The sequence below is a fragment of the Squalius cephalus genome, assembly GCF_949319135.1.
Source record: "Squalius cephalus genome assembly, chromosome: 1".
Classification (NCBI taxonomy): domain Eukaryota; kingdom Metazoa; phylum Chordata; class Actinopteri; order Cypriniformes; family Leuciscidae; genus Squalius; species Squalius cephalus.
The window spans coordinates 62,788,849-62,812,288 of NC_137122.1; the positions used below are offsets into that span (position 1 = coordinate 62,788,849).

Below are 23,440 nucleotides of genomic sequence, written 5' to 3' on the forward strand. Positions count from 1 at the left end.
TCTTCATGTTTCATCAGTCAAAACATCTCTATCTGCATGTTATCCAGCTATAGCGATATCTGATGCTGAATGGATTTCCTGGAACGTCATAAGTTTAATAATTTTATGAATCTTGAAGGCGCGAGGGCGAATGAAACAGAAATTACATGAGAGTGTTTAGTGCTCCATATTGCTGACCTCGCCTCATTTTGGGTATACCACTACTACTACTACTAAAGTACTTTGTAGCGTAGTAACTTTAGTAGTTTTTCACCAAACTACTTATTTACTCTTACTTGAGTCATATTATTTTTCAGCACTTATACTTGTACTAAAGTAAATTATTTATCAAGTTGCAATGATTGCTTTGGTTTTTCGCCAAAGTATTATGATCATGCTTTTTAGTGTAGTATTTTATAAACCTCTTTAAGGATTTCATGTGAGTCTGCCAGTGAGTGCATCTTCTGTCTGAATCTTTGTGTTTTGCCCATGTATTCTTGTGTATCAAACTCTATATAAACTGTATATTTACTCTGAATAAAAGTTAGTATTGTGTGATATCTCACATATAAGGCATGACTATGGAATCCAACGCTTCCCAAGCACAGACAGAAACACAATAGTAGTGATTATGTAAAGAACTAAGAAAGTCACATCTATGATTCTTGCCACTCCAGTCAGGGACAGAAATGTCTTCTGTTGTTGTTTTTGTTGAGTTGCAGCCTGACATTCAATGAGGATCTGCTTCAGAAGCTCGATGGTATAAGACTGCTCCTCATTCTGATCTCTAACTGGGCTCTGCTGGTTTTTTACACCACCTGTGAGAGGAAAACAGCAAAGCAAGTCTCTGGATAAACACTGTTTTGTGTGGTCTGAACAATGTCAATTATATACAAGATTTTTCAATGGGGAAATTAATTTCAAATTAATTTAATGTGTGGCTTTAGAGTGGTTTGTTTCATTCACATTTACATGGTTTAACATGTGCTATTTTCATCCATCCATCCATTATCCAAACCGCTTGTCCTCTTGTAGGGGCACTTGGATGCTTGAACACATTCACATTTTTTTCTAGTCTAATTTACTCAAAGATTAAATTTATTTGTTTTTCTTTGCATATTTACCAAAGTGACAAAGCAAACAAATCTTAACGTTAATTTATGAAGTAAAACAATTCAACACAGGAAAATGTCCCTCATAATCAGATGCTGTGTCGACTCTTACCATATTGGCCACTAACAGTAGATGCTGTTTCCACTGATCTCTTCTTAGCTCCTTTAGCCTTCAGATAATTCACAAAGATGGTCTCCACAATGCTGATGCCAATGAGACAGAAAACCGCACAGCAGTAAATCCCTGTGAAAAACAGCAAACAATGACCATTATAGAGATTCATACACTGATTCTTGATGTCTGTGTGTGCCAGAGTAATACTCTAGATGAAAATGTTTCCTGTGGGGTTAAAAGGATTAAAAAAGACACAACCATTAAAAATATATATTTTAACAGTAATAAACGGTCAATTAAAAACAGTTATATACTGGAAACACGGTTGCCAGTAGTTTACTGTAAAATTAGTTTTTTGTGGGTCCCCATTGTGCTGAAGAGTAGAGCCTGTGCTTCAGTCCAGGAGAAGAACAAGAAACACTGAGAATATACTGCATATTGCTTTATTTAAAAAAATGGTGAATGTGTAGTTATTGATCCACTGTAAATCTCTTTATTTAAAATATTTTTTAGTGGATGCAAATTAAATAAGTTCATTGAGTTCATAAGTTCATATGATCACATTATAAGCTCATTATAAATAAACATTTAATGGCAGTTGGCCAATTTCAGGCAGCCAGTTTCTACAAATGAAAGGAGTTAACGTCTCGGTTACGTATGGTAACCCTCGTTCCCTGAGTCCAGGGAACGGAGACGCCTCGTCGGGGGAGTTCCCCTGACGAATTGGGATCACGCTAGGGAGACCAATTGCCTTCGAGTGAATTAAAACGAGCCAATGAACATTGGCATGCAAGATTTGCATTCCGCGGCCCGCCTACCAGTGCGGGTATAAGGCGGAATCAAGCGCATACACAAACGCTTTTCGCTGAGGAGCCGAACGGTGTCCAGTCCTCCGCGAAGGTACAGCAGCATGGCGACGGGACGAGGCGTCTCCGTTCCCTGGACTCAGGGAACGAGGGTTACCATACGTAACCGAGACGTTCCCTTTCGTCAGCAGGGAACTCCGACGCCTCGTCGGGGGAGTTCCCCTGACGAATTGGGATCCCTACCAAAACGCCATGGTGCTGGCCCCTTCCAGCGCCCAGCTAAGCTACAGCCCTGCAGCAGTTTCCAGAAATTTTGCGGGAGCTAGCTAGGGAATCACACTGCTGTTCCGCAAGACCCAATCAGTGGATATTGGATAACACTGGGAAAGCGTGCCCGACCCCAAGGATATAATAGGGGGAGGGAACGCTGCGGAAGCTGAGGCAGCCTAGAGGAAGGCCCTCAAATACACACATGTACTAGCCACGTAGGGTAGTGAAACATATGGCAGTCCTTGAAGGTAGTCCCAGTCCAGAGGAGTGAGGAGCGTACTCAACAGGAACGACAGAATGAGTCTGTCAAGGGGAAGACACGGCTGAACTGCACGTGGCAATCATGGGTCGCCGCAGGGACCACTGGAAAGGCACCCAGTCTACTAACAACTCCTTACTGAAGGTAGCAGACCTGGTGCCAGGCGGTCCGCAACGCCTGACACCGGAGGGGGTGATGGAGGAACTCACGAGGTTAGCCGTTTGTTGGGTAACCAACGGAGCGAAAGACGCACGTATCCGCTCACGGAATGGCGTCGCAAGCCGACACACCTATTCCCTCTAATTACTGGCCATAGCAAGTACTCGGGAGGAAACAGGTTCCACACGTAGGCTATAAAACCTAGCGAACGTGTTCGGTGTCGCCCAGCCCGCAGCTCTACAATGTCTGTTAGCGAGGTGCCTTGTGCCAGAGCCCAGGAAGCGGCAACACTCCTAGTGGAGTGAGCCCGCAACCTGGGTGGGCAGGGCTCACCCTGGAACTCATAAGCCCTGGTGATAGCATCCACTAGCCAGTGGGCTAACCTCTGCTTGGAGACAGCCTTCCCCTTCTGCTGGCCTCCGTAACAAACAAAGAGCTGATCTGAGGTCCTACAGCTTTGCGTTCTGTCTATATAAACCCGGAGAGCCCGGACGGGACAGAGAAAAGCTAGGGCTGGGTCTGCCTCCTCCTGGGGCAGCGCTTGCAGGTTCACTACCTGGTCCGCGAAGGTCCACCTGGGGATGGAGTCGCCATTCTCCCGGAAGGGGAGGCTGACGTGAAAGCTCGTCGGCCACACAATTGAATTCCCCTGGGACATGAACGGCACGAAGCGACCTCAGATGCTTCTGACTCCATAGGAGGAGGTGGGAGGCGAGTCGCGACATACGACGGGAGCGCAGACCACCTTGTCGGTTGATGTACGCAACGGTCGCAGTGCTGTCCGTACGGACCAGTACGTTCTTGTGTCTGAGAAACCCCTTGAGGCGACACAAGGCCAAGCGTACTGCTTGCAACTCTAGGCAATTGATGTGCCAATGCAGCTGGGGCCCCGTCCACAGACCCAAGACTGCATGCCCTTTGTACGTGGCCCCCCAACCCTTGGCAGAAGCATCTGTGAACACCACAGCATGCCTGGAAACCTGGACTAGGGGCACTCCGGCCCGTAGAAACGCAGGATCCGACCAAGGGGAGAAGGTTTGGCGACAGTGCGGGGTGACTTTGACCCGGAACGTGCCGCTCTGCCACGCCCACCTCGGGACTCGGTCGTGAAGCCAGTGCTGGAGCGGTCTCATATGCAACAAGCCGAGCGGCGTTACTGCGGCTGCGGCTGCCATATGCCCCAGGAGCCTCTGAAACTGTTTCAGTGGGACCGCTGTCCTGCCTCGAAAGGACTTGAGACAGGTGAGCACTGACTGGACGCGCTCCTCTGTGAGGCGCACAGTCTGAGCGACTGAGTCCAGTTCCATACCGAGATAAGAGATCCTCTGCACGGGGCAGAGTTTGCTCTTCTCCCAGTTGACCTGAAGCCCCAACTGTCTGAGGTGACGGAGCACCATGTCCCTGTGATCGCACAACACATCTCGCGAGTGAGCCAGAATGAGCCAGTCGTCGAGATAGTTGAGAATGCGAACGCCTTGTTCTCTCATGGGAACAATGGCCGCCTCCGCGACTTTCGTGAAGACACGGGGCGACAGGGCCAGCCCGAAGGGTAGGACCTTGTACTGATATGCTCGACCCTCGAAAGCAAACCGAAGAAATGGTCTGTGTCGAGGAAGAATCGAGACATGAAAGTACGCATCCTTCAGGTCGATCGCTGCAAACCAATCCTGGGACGGATGCACTCGAAAATGCGTTTCTGTGTGAGCATCTTGAACGGGAGCTTGTGCAGGGCCCGATTCAATACTCGCAGATCCAGGATTGGTCGTAACCCACCGCCTTTCTTGGGTACAATGAAGTAAGGGCTGTAAAACCCTGACCTCATATCGGCTGGAGGGACCGGCTCGATCGCGTCCTTCGCCAGCAGGACGTCGATCTCTTTCCGCAAGACCGGAGCATCCACTAGACGCACACGGGTGAAGTGGATGCCCCTGAACTTGGGAGGCCGGCGTGCAAACTGAATTGCATAGCCGAGCCGGATGGTGCGGATGAGCCAGTGCGACGGACTCGGGAGCTCTAACCAGGCTCCGAGACACCGCCGCAACGAGCCCACCCGCACGACCGGCGTACCCGCGGAGGGGCAGCGAGGTGGAAGGCAGGGACACGGCTCCGGTGGCATTGTAGCGGCCGAGAGCGGGGTCTGGGTGTGTACTTGGACAACACCTACCTGCTTCCACCGGGGGACAGACGGCAGAGAAGACCCGAGAGTGTTCTGCTGCGGGCTGTCGCCTGGCGAGGGAAGGGGGGGAGACGAGGAGCGAGGCCCAAGGGCAGCTGCTGGTCTCCGTGCCTTCCCGCCCAGCGGCAGACAGGAGTGACGTGACCGAGGTGGCGCCACTGCTATCTGAGAGCTGGGGAGAGGGGACTGAGAGTGACGAGACCCAAGGGTGGCGCACACTGACGTCCTACTCTCAAGCGGGAGAGACTGCATGTTCGGCAGTCCCAACCGTGAATGACCCAGAGGAGGAAGAAACTGCTCTTTTAATGAGGTTTTGGGTACCACCGACCAGCTGGTCGGCGGCGGAACAGAAACAAGAAAAATCCAACAAAGCATTCTCCACCCGGCCCTCCTCCGGGGGAAGGAGTGGTGATGACACACACTCCCGAAGAGCAGTTTCCGTCACACTCTCTAGGTCGCTCCTCTCAGGGTCATTTCCCTTCCTTTTGCTGGGGGGGAAACGAACCCCGAGCGGGCTGGTTTTAAGGCGCTTCTGGACCACAGTGTGGACATCGTCTGACCGAAGGCCAGCGCTGTGACTAATCACGGTCAGTCATAAAGCGCAGCTCTACTCCGAGTCAGAACTACCCACGTGCACTGAATGTGCAGGGGTAGTGAGAGAAGAAAAACTTTTGCAGATTTAGGCATGTTTGGCTTGCCATATTGGCGCCAAAATGCTTCCATACTGCCAAAAATTTTCACACCCATCCAGGCACTTTAGAACAGCCCAGGAAAGTGTGGCTGTCAAGTCTGAATCTTCAGCATGAGAACACACCACTATAGTAGGAACTCGGCATCACTTTCAGAGTATAACAGCCCTCTCTCCGATGTAGCGATCGACATCTGCCCTCTCCTGGGGCCCCGAATGAAATGCTTGGTCCCTCATGAGAAAGACCAGAATCCCACCCGAAAGCCTCGACGGCACACGGCACGCTGAGCGGCTCAAGCCTTTACGAGAAAGGGGAGACGAACAACGTGCCGACGTGGTCATGCACTCATGAGAGAACATGAACCACCCACGAACGCAGTCTCAACACACTGATTAGGCATGTGAAACCGTGATCGTGGCCGTCAACCAGGCATGCAAGACAGTGAACGTGGCCATCGTCTCGATGACACACGGCACGCTGGCGCTCAAGCCTTCAGGCAAGGCGAACAACGTGCCGACGTGGTCATGCTCTCATAAGAAAGCATAAACCACCCACGAACACAGTCTCAGCATGTTTGCGATGCGCTAGAGGAGTGGGAAGCTCGTGAGGGTCTTTCACCTGGCGAGACGTTCCGCACTGTAACCCCCAGATCACCAATGCTATTAGCCAAGTAGTCCTCTTTTTTGAAAAGGAACTAGATGGGGAATAAGCAAAGGGACTCAACCTCGTAGAGGTACACGAGTCTCGATCACGCATCTAGAGCGCCGAATGACGCGCGCTGGGTTGCCGTGACAACCCGCGCTGTCAACCGGCGCTCGACGGCACACGGCACGCTGAGCGGCTCGAGCCTTTTAAAAAAGGGGAGACGAACAACGTGCCGACGTGGTCATGCACTCCTGAGAGAACATGAACCACCCACGAACGTAGTCTCACACACTGATTAGGCATGTGAAACAATGAACGTGGCCGTCAAATGAGGACAGGAAACGATCACATCCAGAAACACACGAGTGAAACGTCATCCTGAAAAGGACGCGATCTTCACTCGTGTTGCTCTTTCAGGAAGAAATTACTCTCTTTATTGTGCTGAAGCACACAGGGACCCAACGCGGCGACACAACGGGGAAACTGCAAGCCCGCTGTGCGCACTCAACCGTTTACCAGCTGTAAAAACAGCTTTTGAATTAGCAGCGTGTAGACGCAGCCGGCAGACAGGAAATCGCGCGGTCGCTGAAACGCCGTCTCACCAACACAGAGAGGTCCATTCCCGAAACAGCAGACTCGTAGAGCGTAAGATAAATACAATCTTAAAGCTCATTCACTCAGAGAGGACACAACCGGTCGGCTCCGAAGCAGAAAGCGTTTGTGTATGCGCTTGATTCCGCCTTATACCCGCACTGGTAGGCGGGCCGCGGAATGCAAATCTTGCATGCCAATGTTCATTGGCTCGTTTTAATTCACTCGAAGGCAATTGGTCTCCCTAGCGTGATCCCAATTCGTCAGGGGAACTCCCCCGACGAGGCGTCGGAGTTCCCTGCTGACGAAAGGGAACTCGAGTTTTCATTTTTACAGTAACATACTATAGATTACAATAAACAACTGTACAATTAACAGTATATTACTGGCAACAGTGTTACCAGTATTTTACCATTAATTTACAGGTCAAAGTTTACACTGCATGTATGTGTGATTATGTTCATTAAGATTAGTTTTGTTTATGATGTAGTTAATAAAACTTGTGCACAATACATATTTGGTTCTGATTCTCTGCTTGCAACAGTCAATTTTACAATGTTTGGTCTTGGCTCGCTCTAACCGCTGTACATGCTAAGAAAGAATAATGTTTCTGTGGCCATGAAAAAAACTCTTTTCTTAGAATCAATGAATAATCAAGTGTTGCTTGACAAACATCAAGTTAATCAGATTAGCTGATCCAAATCTTCATAATTAATCATAACAATTTATGATTAAAGGGGCAGTCTGTAAGAATGACGAAATAAGTACTGCAGTCCAAATTCAAAATATCGGAGATCGTTGGAAGAGACATTCCAACACGGAACTCACATTTCAAAGTAAAATGACTGGCTGTTAGTGTTTTTCAGAAAAAAGAGTATGTGAACTCAGCATGTTTCCTAAATATCTGCAAACATATTATGGTATTTTTATGCTTTAGTAGAGTAAAAAAAGTCACATACAGCCTTAAATTATTAATATTTCCTCTTGAGATAATTTATTACAAGATTTAATTTTGGGGATTCAAATTTATGTCAATTAAATATGCAAGTTGGAGATAGAAATGGTTGAACACTTGTTTTTTCAGGGTAACTTGGTATTAGCATTCTGGATTGATGCGTTCAGCTGGATGCAACAAAGAATACCTGCAAAACTGATACTGGTGTGGGAAATTGTTAAATTAGTTTTTTTTTTTTTTTTTTAAATAAGGATATATATATATAAACTCCTACTATACTTTTCCTTTTCTTTTTATTAATTTACTCATTTGTTGTTTTTGTTTGTTTGTTTGTTTGTTTGTTTTTTCTTTGTCTGTAACTTACTCATTGTTTGGTATGGTGTGTATAGTGTGAAGTGACAATTGAATGTAGCTCAGTCTTTGTTTGTCAGTCTTTCAGAGAATAAAAAATGAACAGGAAGTCAGGAGGTGGTCGATCTTGTGCTGTGTTTCCCTCTGCTGGACAGGCCATGGTGTGACAGGAGGCATCAACATTAATTTGACTTGAATAGTATTTGCAACTGTTCTGCCTTCAATTCTCAACTATATTTCGTTTAAAGAGAATACTCTAGGTTTAATGCATATTGTTTGATTGTTGTGACTTAATTTTAGCTTCAACTAAAAAATGTAAGTAATATTAAATACTCAGGTCAAAGTTAGACTCACCGATCAGAGGGAGTTGTTCAGCCGTAGAGGGCAGTGTGTTACTAAGAATCAGCAGCATCACAGAAATAGACAGCAGTAAAGTCACTTTAAAGCTCAACTTGTCATCTCCGTTTGTGTCAATGAAGAAGGAGGCCACATCCAGCACAAGGAAGAAAAATACCGGTACTATGATGTTTATGACATACAGTCGAGGTCTCCTTTTTATGGTGATCTGCCATGGAGAGAGAGAGAGAGAGAGAGAGAGAGAGAGAGAGAGAGAGAGAGAGAGAGAGAGAGAGAGAGAGAGAGAGACATTAGTGTAATATTAGCATCAAAATGTACTTTAACATTGGGAACACTTAAAAAATACATAAATATTCTCCATAAATCAAGACAATCAAGAAAACTAATACAATATTCTACTCAAGTAAAAGTACCATTACTTCAATTAAATTTTACTTAAGCACAAGTAAAAATACCGGAAAAGTAAGTAAAAAGTAGCTCATTTAAAGCTTAAAAAGTTACTGATAATTTTTTTAACAGCGGGGGTGGGGTGGTAGCCTGGTTAAAACCAGACCATTCTCAGTAGTAACTGAGTTATGGTCTGGCAAAGCTTCATTAATAACTAATTTCCAAAGGGGCGTCACCAATGGACGTCGCTCAAATGCCTCTGGGCGCAATTGGATAGACCTAAAACCAATCAGAGCGATCGGCATCGTGTAAAGCCATATGCTGCGTCCCAATTCGCCTAAGTTACACTATGCCATAAATATGTACTCTTTTTGTGAAGAAAAGGTATTTACTTTTGAATGTGTAGCAAAAAGTAGGCAAGCTTTGGGACATACTACTTCGTCATCTTTATCGGACGGATCTGTCACGCAAACTGCCCTGTCAATCATCTTGTCACAGTTAAAATCCTCTATTAAATCTAATTTAATTTCCTATACCGTTTTGGAGAGAAATGTAGTAGCACGTTCATCTGCCAGTGGGTCTTTCATGGAGAATGTCCTCATGTGTTTGCAATTTGAATATAATAATGCATTTAAAGGTTGAACGGACGTCGCTCAAATGCCTCTGGGCGCAATTGGATAGACCTAAAACCAATCAGAGCGATCGTCATCGTGTAAAGCCCGCCCCAACGTTTCTGATTGGTGCCGCGATTTCGGCGGATTAGAAATGGGCTTGAATGAGCTCTTTGCCAGACTACTTGCAGAGAAAATCTAAATTTGCCGGAAGTTGTCTGGGTTTTCCCAGGCTAGTGGCGTGAGGGACTATGAGATTTTCATTGTATGATAACCGTCTCAGAAAATATAACGGTTTACAATATTAAACAATTAAAAAAATTAATGATATTATTAAATTATGGTTATTATTATCATCAGTTAAAATGACAGTTAAATTAATGAAAATTAATGAAAATATGTCTAATCAACTAAATTCAATAACCGATTATGAATTAGTTTAACAACTTATTTGTATCATTAATAATTTATTAAAATGTTTGAGCATAAGAGAGTCATATTAAATGTATTTTATTCAGAAAAGTCTTTCTTCTTTTCATGATTTAATACAAATATATGATCAAAAATGGTGGTAATCAACTGAAAATTTAATAAACTTTATCCTTTTGATTTTTTGGCAAAGGGCTGCAGAACAAATTTATTAAATGAAACCATGGGGGAAAAAATCCTTAAATAATGTTCAAACAATTTTTTTAGTATTATTATTAATATTATTTTGAGAAAGTACATTCAATTGTAGGGCTACAATAGTAATATATTTCTGTCATGATTTCTTCAAGTTAAACCAAACTTTTTATTTTTTGACGGGTTGTAGTGAAGACCTGTTTCAGCGTGTATTTGAACTGTTGAGGTGTCTCAGTTTGCCTTCTTATACTAGGCCCTAAAAGTATGTACACTTTTTGTGTAAAAAAAAAAAAAATGCATAGGGCCTACTTTTGAGTGTGTAGCAGAAGAGTAGACAAGCTTTGGGAAACACTATCACATCATAAAATAGCGTCTTTGACGGTTGCTCTCTGTAACATTTGGATGCTAAGTATTGCCGCGATGTCAAGTTAGCAATGCCAGAAGTAAACTGATAATATTGTGTGAGTGCGCAATGCACCGGCGCTATCACTTGGATTTGTACCTCAGCACAGGAAATAACTTAATACTCTGTCATTTATAGTCATACAGATAATATGACATCATTCGAAACAGTAAAATGTATAGCTTTGTTTGTGTACATTCACTACAAAATGACAACATGACTACAAAATGTCATGCCTTTTAAAAAATTAAGAAAACAACATGATGCACTGCTTTAGCGCATCTCGGTCTTCTTGAAGATCTTTCTGGCGCACACCAAAAATTAACGGAAAATATAAAAATTTTAAAATATAAAATACGGTAGTTTATAGCTAATTATTTAACAAGCCCCCTGGCACCTGAGAACCTTTGTATTATTATAATTTATTTTAACTCAGTAACAGATATGATTTTAAATACAGCTAAGTACAATACTTCAAATAAATCTAACTAACTCTAACACTGCTTTGGTGTTACTATTATGGAAGTAAAATAATGCCAAATGTTTTTAAAAAAACAAAAAAGCTTGTAGAATTGCACTACTTGAAAAAAAATATGCACTGCATTAACCCTGCTTGCATTTTAATGCATTGTATTTTTGTAAAAGTAAAATTACAGATTTTAAAAACTACTTAAAAAAGTAGAAGTACACAAAAACCTACTTAATTACAGTACTTGAGTAAATGTAATTCGTTAATTTCCACCTCTGAGTATTACTTATAAGCAGAAACTTCATAGAATTTAAATGTTGACTTTGAACATTAAATAGTAAAATAATGGATACAATTCTGTAATATATATTATATGATAATTCCACACTTTGGTGTAAAAAAAACAGCACACACATTAAAAATGTAATTTTAATACTTGCGTCCTAATCTTTTGGAAAAGGGCAATAAATGAATTGCCTTAAAGGTTAAAATGAAAATGTACAAATTGTATGTCATTTTGGCACATATTTTCACAAATTCATCAACTAGCTGATCTTTTGTATTTGTTTTTTGTTTCATTTTATTTAAATATTTAATATGGGCTTGCACTCCATACCCTGTGCTCTTTACCTGATATATCAGCTGATCGAATTCAAGCCTCCTAATGATGGTAGAATTAGTGTAACTTATACTGAGGAGCTCCCACTCTCCCTGGGCCTGAAAAAGCCCCTGTGAGAAATGATTGATGTATGGTTGGTCACTCATTGGTTTAATTGTAATATCCTGCTCTGTGGGAACAGACATTAAAATTGTATTTCGTATTAAAGTCAAATAGTTTAGAAGAATAAACCATGTTATCTTGTGTTTGTTTGTCAAAACTGATTTGTGTGTTTTCAGATGTACTTGAATATGATGTAGACTGAAATGTAATATTGCAGCTTTGGGTGTCAAAGGGAAACCTGTAGAGATCCATCTTACAGGCCGTGGTCAGAGATAAGAAGTCAGCTGAGACTGCAGCGCCGAAATAGAACAACAGCACATTTGGAGAATCCTTTGTTCCAAACTCTGTCTTGATGCTAAATGGATAAATAAATTAACACTGATTAATAAAGACATGATGATTAAAGACAGCAGGTATTCAAATCAAAAGTAACTTGCAGACTACTGATTAACCAGCTAACCAAGAGCTGTATCTCGTTTTGAAGGCTGCACACTTTAGTCGGCCACATACGTCACAGAAGCTTCAAATTGGTCATTTATTTGAAAAAATGGTGACAGCTGCGCTTTCAACTGTAAGCCATGTTTATTTTTAAAGCTCTATATCCTCAGTAGAGTGCAGCAAGCAACATAACAAGTGTTTGTCATTTTTAAACGTTCAAAGAACAGGACTGTATATTTTTTGTGTCATCATTTGCTATATCCAGCTAAATAAACTATTGTATTGAAGGATGATTCTCACAAAACTGTATTTTCTGCAAGCTTTTTCAAGGTTATAGAAAGGACACTTGGAGACTCGAAAAGGACACTAATTGGGTCATTCCAGAATTGGAGGACATTTCATGTCCCACCTATGAAATTTCAAATAATCTATTTATAATATACAAAAAAATTAGTCACTGTGTAAAAAACACTTGTCCTGATACTAAATATATATAGACTTGAAGATTTTTCTTTTCCTAAATATTAATGAAAATAAAAAAAAGTCTCTAGTACCCACTTAAATGCCATTTTTCTCTTGTCCCACCTTCTAGATGACCAAATTGAATGTTAAATATAACTGTTAAAATACATTTTAAATGTCCATTTTTTTTGTATGATTTTGTTTTATATATGCCTCTTTTAATTGTTAAAGCATTTTTTTTAATTTATATAAATATTTTAAATAATAGAAATGTTGCAATAAAGTTATGTCCCCAACATCGTGCAACCCTGTTACCGAAATATTTAGACTGGCAGAAGAAGAAGAAAAAAACAGTGAGTGACATGATACACAAGAAATGACATCACTAAGCAGTTTGCCGCCAGAATGTGTAGAAAAAAGGTATATTCTCTCTTCGATTTTTCATGTTATTATACAATTGTTAGCCTTGATTGAATGTGTCACTCTAACAAATGCAACCGTGTTACTCTTATTATCAGAATAAGACAAATTAATTTGAAGGTTTTCTTCTAAGTAAGTTCGTCCTAAAGATGACAGTTAGAGATAGCTAAACAGTTAGTTTCTATTCATGAGAAAAAGCTAACATTAGCATTAATTTGCAACCCTGTTACTCGCAACCCTGTTACCATAATTAGAGTAACAGGGTTGAATCTCCTTCAGTCCACTCATAAGGGACAATTGCCTATTACCTGGTCTACCCTGTTTATTGTCGCAGCTCTTTACAATACAGCGAACACCCATGATTGTAAACTTTGCATTTACTATCTAGTAATTGCTGACACTATTACTCCAACTCTGAGCGAACTCTCTGCTCCTCACCACGGCGCTTCTCGGGTGCTGTGCTAATCACTCCGCCCAAGTAGCAGTGCTTCGCCTTCTGAGAAAATAGTTCAAAGTATTTAAACGTTTAAAAAATGGCTGTGTCTCATATGACCTTGTTATTTGTACACACTGTGACTATACAAATCACAACATGTAAATAGGAAAATATTGGCTTTCCCTTTCGTGGTCACTCCGAGTTACGTCGGATGACGACGATTGGGGTTTCGCTTAGAAGCCTATCACCTTCGAGTATATAAAACGAGCCAATGGCAATGAAATGCCATGGGTCTGCGGAATTTGCATAGCGTATCTCCGCCCACCGCAGGGGGTATAAAGGAAGTACGCTGGCAACATGCAGATATGTTTTCGCTTCGGAGCCGAGAACTTCTCCACTCCAAGCAAGCCAAATATCCTGAGTTATTTCTTCTCATCTTCATCTTCGAGACGAGCGAACTCTCCGGTGTTGGTGTGACGGCGATTTCAGCGAGTGCACACTACCCTGCTGATCTGGTCAGTGATCTGACAGATAGTGTGATTTCTCCCTGTTCGCTTCAACATCCGCGGAGTTTCCTCTCACAAAAAGAGCATTGCACGTGGCACGTCTTTTTAAAGATGCCTCGCCCGTGCACTTCTGGTTGCGGTCGCAATGTTTTCTTTTCTGATGGGCACAATCTCTGCTTAGCGTGTTTGGGCGTTGATCACGCTAAAGCAGCGTTTGTGGATGACTCATGTTCTCACTGTGGGAACATGACCATCTCCATGCTGCGGTCGAGACTCAATGAGCTCGTCAGAGCGAGAGTCCCCCTACCCACACCCCGATCTACTGACTCCCCGAGAGCTAGTACTTCGGCTGGTGGCCGGGCTGACCTGAGGGTGACTGTGTGGGACACACCACCGACACGTCCACGGTCCACACACCCCTCTTCAGCATTGGTACCGGCGAGCGTTCAAACTGAGACCGCTGGTCCCTCTACGGAGGCCCCGCGTGTTTCGTTTGGAGCTCCAGAAGAGGATGCAATGTCGATCGCTGCATCACAAGGTGGGCGTGAGTCCTCGGGAAGTGAGGATTCAGCTGTGTTGCCGCCCTCGGGCGTGCCAGCATTGCCCGAGTCTGATCCCGAGCTGACCGCCATGCTTTCCCGGGCAGCCGCAGCCATTGGGCTCGAGTGGTCCCCGCCACCCGATCCAGTGCGCTCGCGGCTGGATGATTGGTTTTTGGGAGAGGCCGCTGACACTCGTCGCCGCCCAACCCCAATACCATTCTTCCCGGAAGTGCATGAGGAAGTCACGCGGTCCTGGAAGGCTCCCATGTCTTCCCGTGATCGTTAGGGTTCCCGTGATCGTTAGGGTAGACCGTTTCTACGGTTTGCTTTCCAGGGGCAGGCATACCAGTACGCGGTTCTCCCTTTCGGGCTAGCCCTGTCTCCTCGCGTCTTTACGAAGGTCGTCGAGGCAGCCCTTGTTCCCCTCCGGGAACACGGGGTTCGCATCCTGAACTATCTCGACGACTGGCTGATCCTAGCTCACTCTCGAGACCAGGTTTGCGAACACAGGGACCTAGTGCTCCAGCACCTAGCTCGTCTGGGCCTTCGGGTCAACTGGGAGAAGAGCAAACTCTGCCCCGTGCAGAGGATCTCTTTTCTCGGTATGGAGATCGACTCGGTCACCATGTGCGCGCAGCTTACGAGCGAGCGCGCGCAGTCACTGCTGACTTGTCTTCGTCAGTTCGAGGGCAAGAGTGCGGTTCCACTGAAACTTTTTCAGAGGCTCCTGGGGCATATGGCATCCGCAGCCGCAGTAACGCCGCTCGGATTGCTTCATATGAGACCGCTTCAGCTTTGGCTTCGCGATCGAGTCCCGAGGTGGGCATGGCAACACGGCACGCTCCGAGTCCCGGTGACTCCAGCCTGCCGTCAGACCTTCACCCCGTGGACGAACCTCAGTTTTCTACGGGCCGGAGTGCCCTTAGAACGAGTTTCCCGGCATGTTGTTGTATCAACAGATGCCTCCACCACGGGCTGGGGCGCCATGTGCAATGGACATGCTGCCGCGGGCTCCTGGACAGGACCCCAGCTCCTTTGGCATGTCAATTGCCTCGAGTTGCTGGCTGTACGTCTCACCCTACACCGCTTCCATGCGCTGCTCAAGGGTCAACACGTACTAGTCCGATCAGACAATACCGCGACAGTAGCGTACATCAACCATCAGGGTGGTCTACGCTCCCGCCGTATGTCGCAACTCGCTCGCCACCTCCTCATATGGGGTCAGAAGCATCTGAGGTCGCTTCGAGCCATTTATATCCCGGGACACCTGAACCAGGCGGCCGACGAGCTGTCTCGAGTTCGGCCTCTCGCTGGAGAATGGCGACTCCATCCCCAGACGGTCCAGCTGATTTGGGATCAGTTCGGGGACGCACAGGTAGATCTGTTTGCCTCCCATGACTCGTCCCATTGCGACCTGTATTATTCCCTGACCGAGGGCACGCTCGGCACGGATGCACTGGCGCACAGCTGGCCGCGGGGCCTACGCAAGTATGCGTTTCCCCCAGTGAGCCTTCTTGCGCAGACCTTGCGCAAGATCAGGGAGGACGAGGAGCAGGTCATTTTGGTTGCCCCGTATTGGCACAACCGGACCTGGTTCTCCGAACTAGTACTCCTCGTGACAGCACCTCCCTGGCCAATTCCTCTGAGGAAGGACCTCCTTTCTCAGGGACGGGGCACCCTTTGGCACCCTCGTCCCGATCTTTGGAACCTCCACGTGTGGCTCCTGGACGGGACGAGGCAGGTTTGAGTACCCTACCACCTGCGGTGGTGGCTACCATCACTTCCGCTAGAGCATCGTCCACGAGACATCTCTATGCGTTGAAGTGGAACCTCTTCGTCAACTGGTGTTCTTCTAAACATCAAGAACCCACGAAATGCCCGATCAGTGTCGTGCTTTCCTTCCTGCAAGATGGGTTGGAGTGAAGGCTGTCTCCCTCCACCCTGAAAGTGTATGTTGCCGCCATTGCCGCACATCACGATGCAGTTGATGGTAAGTCTCTGGGAAGGCACGACCTGATCATCAGGTTCCTGAGGGGAGCGAGGAGGCTGAATCCTCCTCGTCCTCCCCTCGTACCCTCTTGGGACCTCTCAGTGGTTCTAACTGCCCTGCAGAGTGCTCCATTTGAGCCTTTGCAATCAGTAGAGCTTAAGTTCCTGTCTATGAAGACAGCGCTCCTGGTTGCATTGGCCTCCATCAAGAGGGTAGGGGACCTGCAGGCATTTTCGGTTGACGAAGCGTGCCTGGAATTCGGGCCGGCTAACTCTCACGTGATCCTGAGACTCCGGCCTGGATACGTGCCCAAGGTTCCTACCACACCCTTTCGAGACCAAGTAGTGAACCTGCAAGCGCTGCCCTTGGAGGAGGCAGACCCAGCCTTGGCACTGCTCTGCCCAGTATGCGCCCTTCATGCTTACGTAGACAGAACGCGGTGTTTCAGGACCTCAGACCAGCTCTTTGTCTGTTATGGTGGGAAGCTGAAGGGAAAGGCTCTCTCTAAGCAAAGGTTGTCTCACTGGATAGTGGACGACATCGCTTTGGCATACCAGCAGCAAGGTCGTCAATGCCCCCTTGGTGTGAAAGCCCACTCCACTCGTAGTGTGGCTTCCTCTTGGGCTCTAGCGCATGGCGCCTCGCTAACAGACATTTGTAGAGCTGCAGGCTGGGCGACACCCAACACATTCGCGAGATTCTATAATCTCCGAGTAGAGCCAGTTTCTTCTCATGTACTCGCTTCAACCAGCCGGTACTAGATTCTGCTCAGGTGTCTTCGCTTGCTCGCCATTCCTCTCCACGGACGGGATACGTGCGATTATCTTCTCAGGTGAGTCTGATAAGCTCTGAGATTCCTCCAGCACTGGTTACGTCAACACCTGAGTTATGCCAATCTGCCATAACGCAGCTTTTGCGCTTGACTAGGTGCCTCCATGTGCATGGTCCCCCCTCTGGGCGACCCCCACATGTGTATTCCACTGTAAGTCTCTTTTTGAGCGTGTGTCTTTCCCTTGGCAAGCCACCTTGCCACCCCTGGGGTTTAAATATTCCACCTGCGGCTGGACACCTCAGTGATACTCCATATGCATCCCTCGGGATCATATGTGTTTCTCAAGTCCCCCCCTTAATGGTTGGGCATAATTGCATATTTCTCCTGAGATATGCTTCCCAGTGTACCTTGGTATTCCTGTGTTAGGTAGGACTCCTTTGTTCGTGCTAGTCTCACAACGGGGAGCTCAAATTCCGCAGACCCATGGCATTTCATTGCCATTGGCTCGTTTTATATACTCGAAGGTGATAGGCTTCTAAGCGAAACCCCAATCGTCGTCATCCGACGTAACGTCTCCGTTCCCTACTCAGGGAACGAGGGTTACATCCGTAACCGAGACGTTATTTTGTCACTTATTGGGATTAGTATGCTAGCTGTAGCCATTTACATCCAGTCTTGGTGCTAAGCTAGGCTAGCGGTGGGTGCGTCAAACAGACTTACAGCACGCACAGAGATGAAAAAGGTATGTATGGACTTATCTAACTCTGGGGGATACGGTGAATAAGCTAAAGTCCCAAAAAGTCAAAGTGTTCCTTTAAAGGAACCACGCACCTATTACGAACTAAATATTTAGCATCTTAATTAATAGAAATCAGTATTAGAAGAATAAATTAATGAAATATTAAAAGAATAATTCCAGAATACAAAATAATGAAAGAAATATAACAAATGATAATAACAAAGGGAGAGAATTTGAGTGAAATTAACAAATATAACACCCATTATATTAAGCTAAATAATTAATATAATTTTGATTATAATTTAGCATACATTTCATGTTATTAATGTATTACTATGGGGTGCCAGATTTAAAAATTCAGATACAATTTTATAGCTGATATATTTTTATTATTTAGCTGAATTTCCTCACATTTTGCTATTTTTTCTCACATTTTAGACAGAAATTTGTGTAAAACATGTTCTTTGCAATTGTCAACAATATGTTTAAAAAAATAAAATAAAATCTAAATATTAAATCCAAATATTAAATGTAAAATCTAAATCTTAAATCTTAAATTTAAATCTAAATATTAAATCTAAATCCCAATCTTAATATTGTCCTCAATGTGAGAAAAATGATCTAAAGATGAGGAAAGTGAGCTAAGTAATAAAAATATATCAGCTTTAAAACTGTATCTGAATTTTTACATACTGTATTTTACAGAATATATTTGTTTCCCCTTTTATGTCAACCAGGTAGAGGTAATAAGCACTTAAAAATCACTTTGCTCATTAATGCTTATCTGGCCAAACTGCCCTTTATTGTTAAGTGTTACCAAATCATTTTGAGCTCATTTTATATACATCAGGTTAATATAGGCATTAAAGGTTTTTGAAATTGATATCTATAGGGTTCTTGTTCTTGTTCTTGACGGATGGACTGTTATAAGATGCTATTAAATGTTATTCAACAATGTTCCTGTGTTTCCTGAGCATTTGTCACATTATTGACCTGATCTTTAATCAAAAGTAATCTATCTATCAATCCCTGTAACTTTTCGCAACCCTGTTACTTAAATGTCAACCCTGTTACCGTATAATTTGTATTAAAATAATAATAAATTACCTTTTTTAGCTCACAGGGGCTTGAGCTATTGTCCTTACCGTAGTTTGAAGGATTATATGCATTATGCATTTTAGCAAATACTTGAAAATATATGCTGAAATCAGTCAAATTAAACATGTCAAAAGTAAAAAATTTGGCAAAGATGGAACTCAAAAGTTACTGAAATGAATTTAAATCAAGTGATATCTAAAATTAAATATTTATATAGAGTGATTGTGACTTTCTATAACTAATGGCAGGAAATTATATTTAAAAAAATCAATAAATATACTTTTTTCGGGTTCCTGAGTATTGGTAACAGGGTTGCATCATGCACCAAAAAAATAAAATAAAAAGTATTATAAAAAGTGTGCCTTTGATACCTGAGCTGGACGAATTAAATTATTTACTGGTATATTGCCTGTTTTTATGAAATACATAATAAAAAATAGTAAAATAAAGGGCCAATTTTTCAAAATTATGGATGCCTAAATGTCCTCCAATTCTGGAATGACCCAATTACCAAAATAATACACAGCAAAATCAGTGTAAAATCAACACTGCTCAGAGTACATATGGTCCCCCTCTAAAGAGTGTTAAAGTAACTCTGAATCAGTGTTAAAGTTAATGAGATAATCAAGTGATTCATTAATAAAGATTGAGCATTAGTGATGAACACCTGCTGTTAACAAACAGAATCACTGAAGGAAAGAGAAACACAAGAACTACAACTGACTTCAACCTAATTTTTTAAGACACCGTTATTGTGATCAGTGTTTGCTTTAGTTGGGCTCTTGACCCTTAAACTGTTAACATTAGATATTGTTTGGCTGTTGTATCTGGGTTATAACTGCCAGATAAACAAAGAGAAAAGTTGATCAGGTGGTGTTGGTTATGTTTTGACATAATCATAATGTTTTGGCCATGATCACTGTCTGATTAAACAGATTACAAAATGATAATGTGAACAATCAATCTTAAATATCTGATTTGACCAGAAAAAGCTGTTTTATCTGTAGTATGAACCAAGCCTTTGAATCTGTTTTGTCATTTCTCTTTTGTCATACCAGTACCCTTATTCTGTCCATCATTTTGTCACTAAAAGGCAAAAACAACTGAAATAAAAGTTTCTGACATAAGTCATTTTTATACCTTTCCACTATACCAATGTCTGGAGTCCAAAACATATTTTTGGGGGCAGCAAATGTTTCAATTCCACAAAATTCATTTGTATCCCAGTACATATCCCAAATTGGCCACTGCTGGAAAAGTTAAAATTATAGAGAAGGTCAGAGTGATTATAAGACAGATACTGTATGCTTGAAAATCCAATTAAACCTCTGATCATGTGACAGAATTCTGTAAATGAAGTAAAAATTTGTGAAATAAGAATGAAATAGTTTTTTAAACGCTTACTATTAGCACTTTGACCTGTGTCGTGAGACTCTGGGCTTTTTCATCCTGTAGATAAAAGATGAGTTGAGAGATGATATTACAACTGCTTGACATCCCATAATGACTTGAATGAGAAGATAAATCATGCTGGACACATACCACGTTTATTATGGAGGTCACGTACATGTCCACAAATATCTCAGCAGGGTGGGTAGCGAAGTACCAGCCATAACTGTTGAATATCAAGGGCCACATTCTGAAATTCTGAGAGTCATCATTGCCCAAGCCGAGATATTCAAAAAGATCCTTTTTAGCCTCAGCAACACTGCAGACTTGAGCATCAGTCACTTGAGAATCAGTCACTTGAGAATCAGTCACTTGAGCATCAGACCACCCTGTGAATATGGGACATTCGGTAACACAGCACAATATATTCTCCAAGCACACAGTGAAAGAGAATTTCATGTTTAAACATTCCTTCTTCTACATTTCATACTCTTGTCATGCATACACAGACACACACAAAGACAAATAGACTATTGCTCTTAGGGGGTCGTCCAAATGTTATTTTTGTACATATTTATAGATATAAGAGGTTACTCTAGAATATGAAAATATGAATTATTTTTTTCTACCCTTCTAGACTCCCAGATTTGAGATTGGGATAATAGAGGTGCCTTTTTTTCTTTATTTATAATGGAAATGTTCACTCCCTGTACATTATTCCATTGGAGAGTCAGTCGTTTATTTGCATAATCAAATTACTTTGTATAGGTTGGACTTCTTGTTGTTGGCCATTAGAATGTGAATGTTGTTCATTTAGTGCAATAGTAAAAGATGTTATTTGTAGGAGCCATAATTAAGTGGGCTGTCACTCATCACTGGGGGTGACGCGCTGGGTTTGAGGTCACGTGTTCACGGGAGGAGTTTTCATAAGGCGCGCATCTCTTTTGTGAATGGAATCTGTCATGGAGAGAGGGGGGCCGGGGTTGCCGTAGTTTTTGTTGACCGTTCGTTTGTTTGTTTAATTACATCGTTTTCACTGGATTACATGCAATACGTGTACACTGTTAACATCTGCTATGTATGTGAACCAAAAGACACTTGTTTTAATTAAATGCCACAAAACGCATTTGGTTGAACTCTGTGCTTCTGTGATAAACACCAAGCAGCGCGTCATACAGATATACCGAACCCAAGCAGCTCCTCGGAAGCGACAACAGGGCTTGGAGTCGCTACATTATTAAATGAAATATGAAATTAATAAATATGCATATAATGTACAATGTAAAACATTGTCCTGCAAATTAATGGTAAAATAACACTGCTGCCAGTAATTTACTGTTAATTGTATCGAGTTAACTCATTTCATTTGCAGAAAACAGCTGCTTTAAATTGACCTACTGCCATTTACAGTACATTTATTTACTAATATTTATAATGCTCTAATAATGTGAGCATAATATTACTGTGAACGTATTTAATTTGAGATCACTAAAAAAACTATATTTTAAATAAGGAGATTTTCACTAGATCAGCAACTACACATTCACTAGCCGCGTTTCCATTACCCTTCAGATTGGGCAAACTGAAATTGAAAATTGAAAATACGCCCAATGGAAACACATTAATTCATTCCACAAAACTCAATTTTACAGTAAACTACCCATTTCTAACTTACAGTTTATTACTGTTAAAATACATTTTGTGTCTTTTTATCTTACACTGTTAACCCTTTCAACCACACAGGAAAATCCTGTAGTGTCCACACTACAAAGAGTAAATTAGTGATGGGTCATTCATGGACGATCCATTCATTGCATGTGTCACATGACAAATGAACCAAAGGTAAAGGTAAATATTTATGTTCCCTGTAAATCATCTTTGGCTGCATTATAAAGATTTCTTAATTCAAAATATGATCAAGATTGCGTAGGTGACTTCCGGTTGGCGAGCGATTTGGAGTAGCGGTGTTTTTCCAGGCTCCTGCCACACAGTCTCTATTTTCAATATTACTCAGTCGGTTTAATCGTAACCTCGCTACAACTCGCTGCCATTGACGCCAAATTATACGGTGTACAGACCACTAACCATGAACAACGTATTTCCGACCTGGAATCTGGGCTGAATCAATTGCAGTCATTGGAATCTCAGCTATCCAACATATCCGATGACAACGCTAAACTGAAAGCCACGATAACTGACCTGGAGGGGAGAAGCAGACGGTGCAACGTGCGTCTCATTGGAGTACCCGAATCTGTTGAGGGGACACGACCAACAATATTTTTCTCTAATCTCCTGGTGGATATACTGGGCAAAGATGTGCTGACTCCCCCCCTAGAGCTTGATAGGGCTCATCGCGCGCTGAGACCCAAACCGGCAGAGGGGGATAAACCTAGAGCCGTGATCATTTGCTTCCACAAATTTCAGACCAAGGATATGGTAATTCGTGCTGCCCGCAAGAAGCGAGACAACCTAAAATATGATGGCAAGTCAGTGTACCTATATGATGATTACTGTCCTGAAGTGATGGACCAACGAGCTGAGTACAAAGAAGTCATGCGTCAGCTGTTCACTCTCAAGCTCAAGCCTTCACTACTGTATCCAGCGCGACTGTTCATCAAGGCTGACGACCGGGAGAGACGGCGCCTCTTTTCGGTGAAGGAAGCCCAGCAGTTTCTGGCATCATACCAGAAATACGGTAAATACTTCAAGAGGCTATTTGCTATTCATGTTACTCCTATTTCTACTCATTTTTTCTCTTCCTGGCACGCGTTTTTCTCTACTCAAATGGACAAATTTGTCTGGTTGCCTAAGCTACACTATGTTCTCAGACGGTCTGATGGGTCTACAGGTAGGCCATTTTCTTTTCTGGGTGATGCTTCGTTGATATATACTCTTGTTTAATTTCAATTCAACCAACATCTCTAATGTAACCCTTGTTTGAAGTAAGCATGACCATGGGCTATGTAACA

At 43.2% G+C, this 23,440-nt stretch overlaps 1 protein-coding gene across 1 annotated transcript; it reads right to left on the reverse strand.

Annotated features, from left to right (window-relative positions):
• Nucleotides 1–558: 558 nt before the first annotated feature.
• Nucleotides 559–22,608, reverse strand: LOC307171811 (5-hydroxytryptamine receptor 3A-like; the record flags this gene model as incomplete). The annotated part of the gene is made up of 9 exons (XM_079893671.1): nt 559–797; nt 1,204–1,335; nt 8,462–8,672; nt 11,589–11,746; nt 11,862–12,034; nt 20,223–20,332; nt 20,487–20,531; nt 20,625–20,860; nt 22,557–22,608. 9 exons carry the CDS (start codon nt 22,606–22,608, stop codon nt 559–561), a joined length of 1,356 nt encoding a protein of 451 aa, XP_079749797.1.
• Nucleotides 22,609–23,440: the final 832 nt, after the last annotated feature.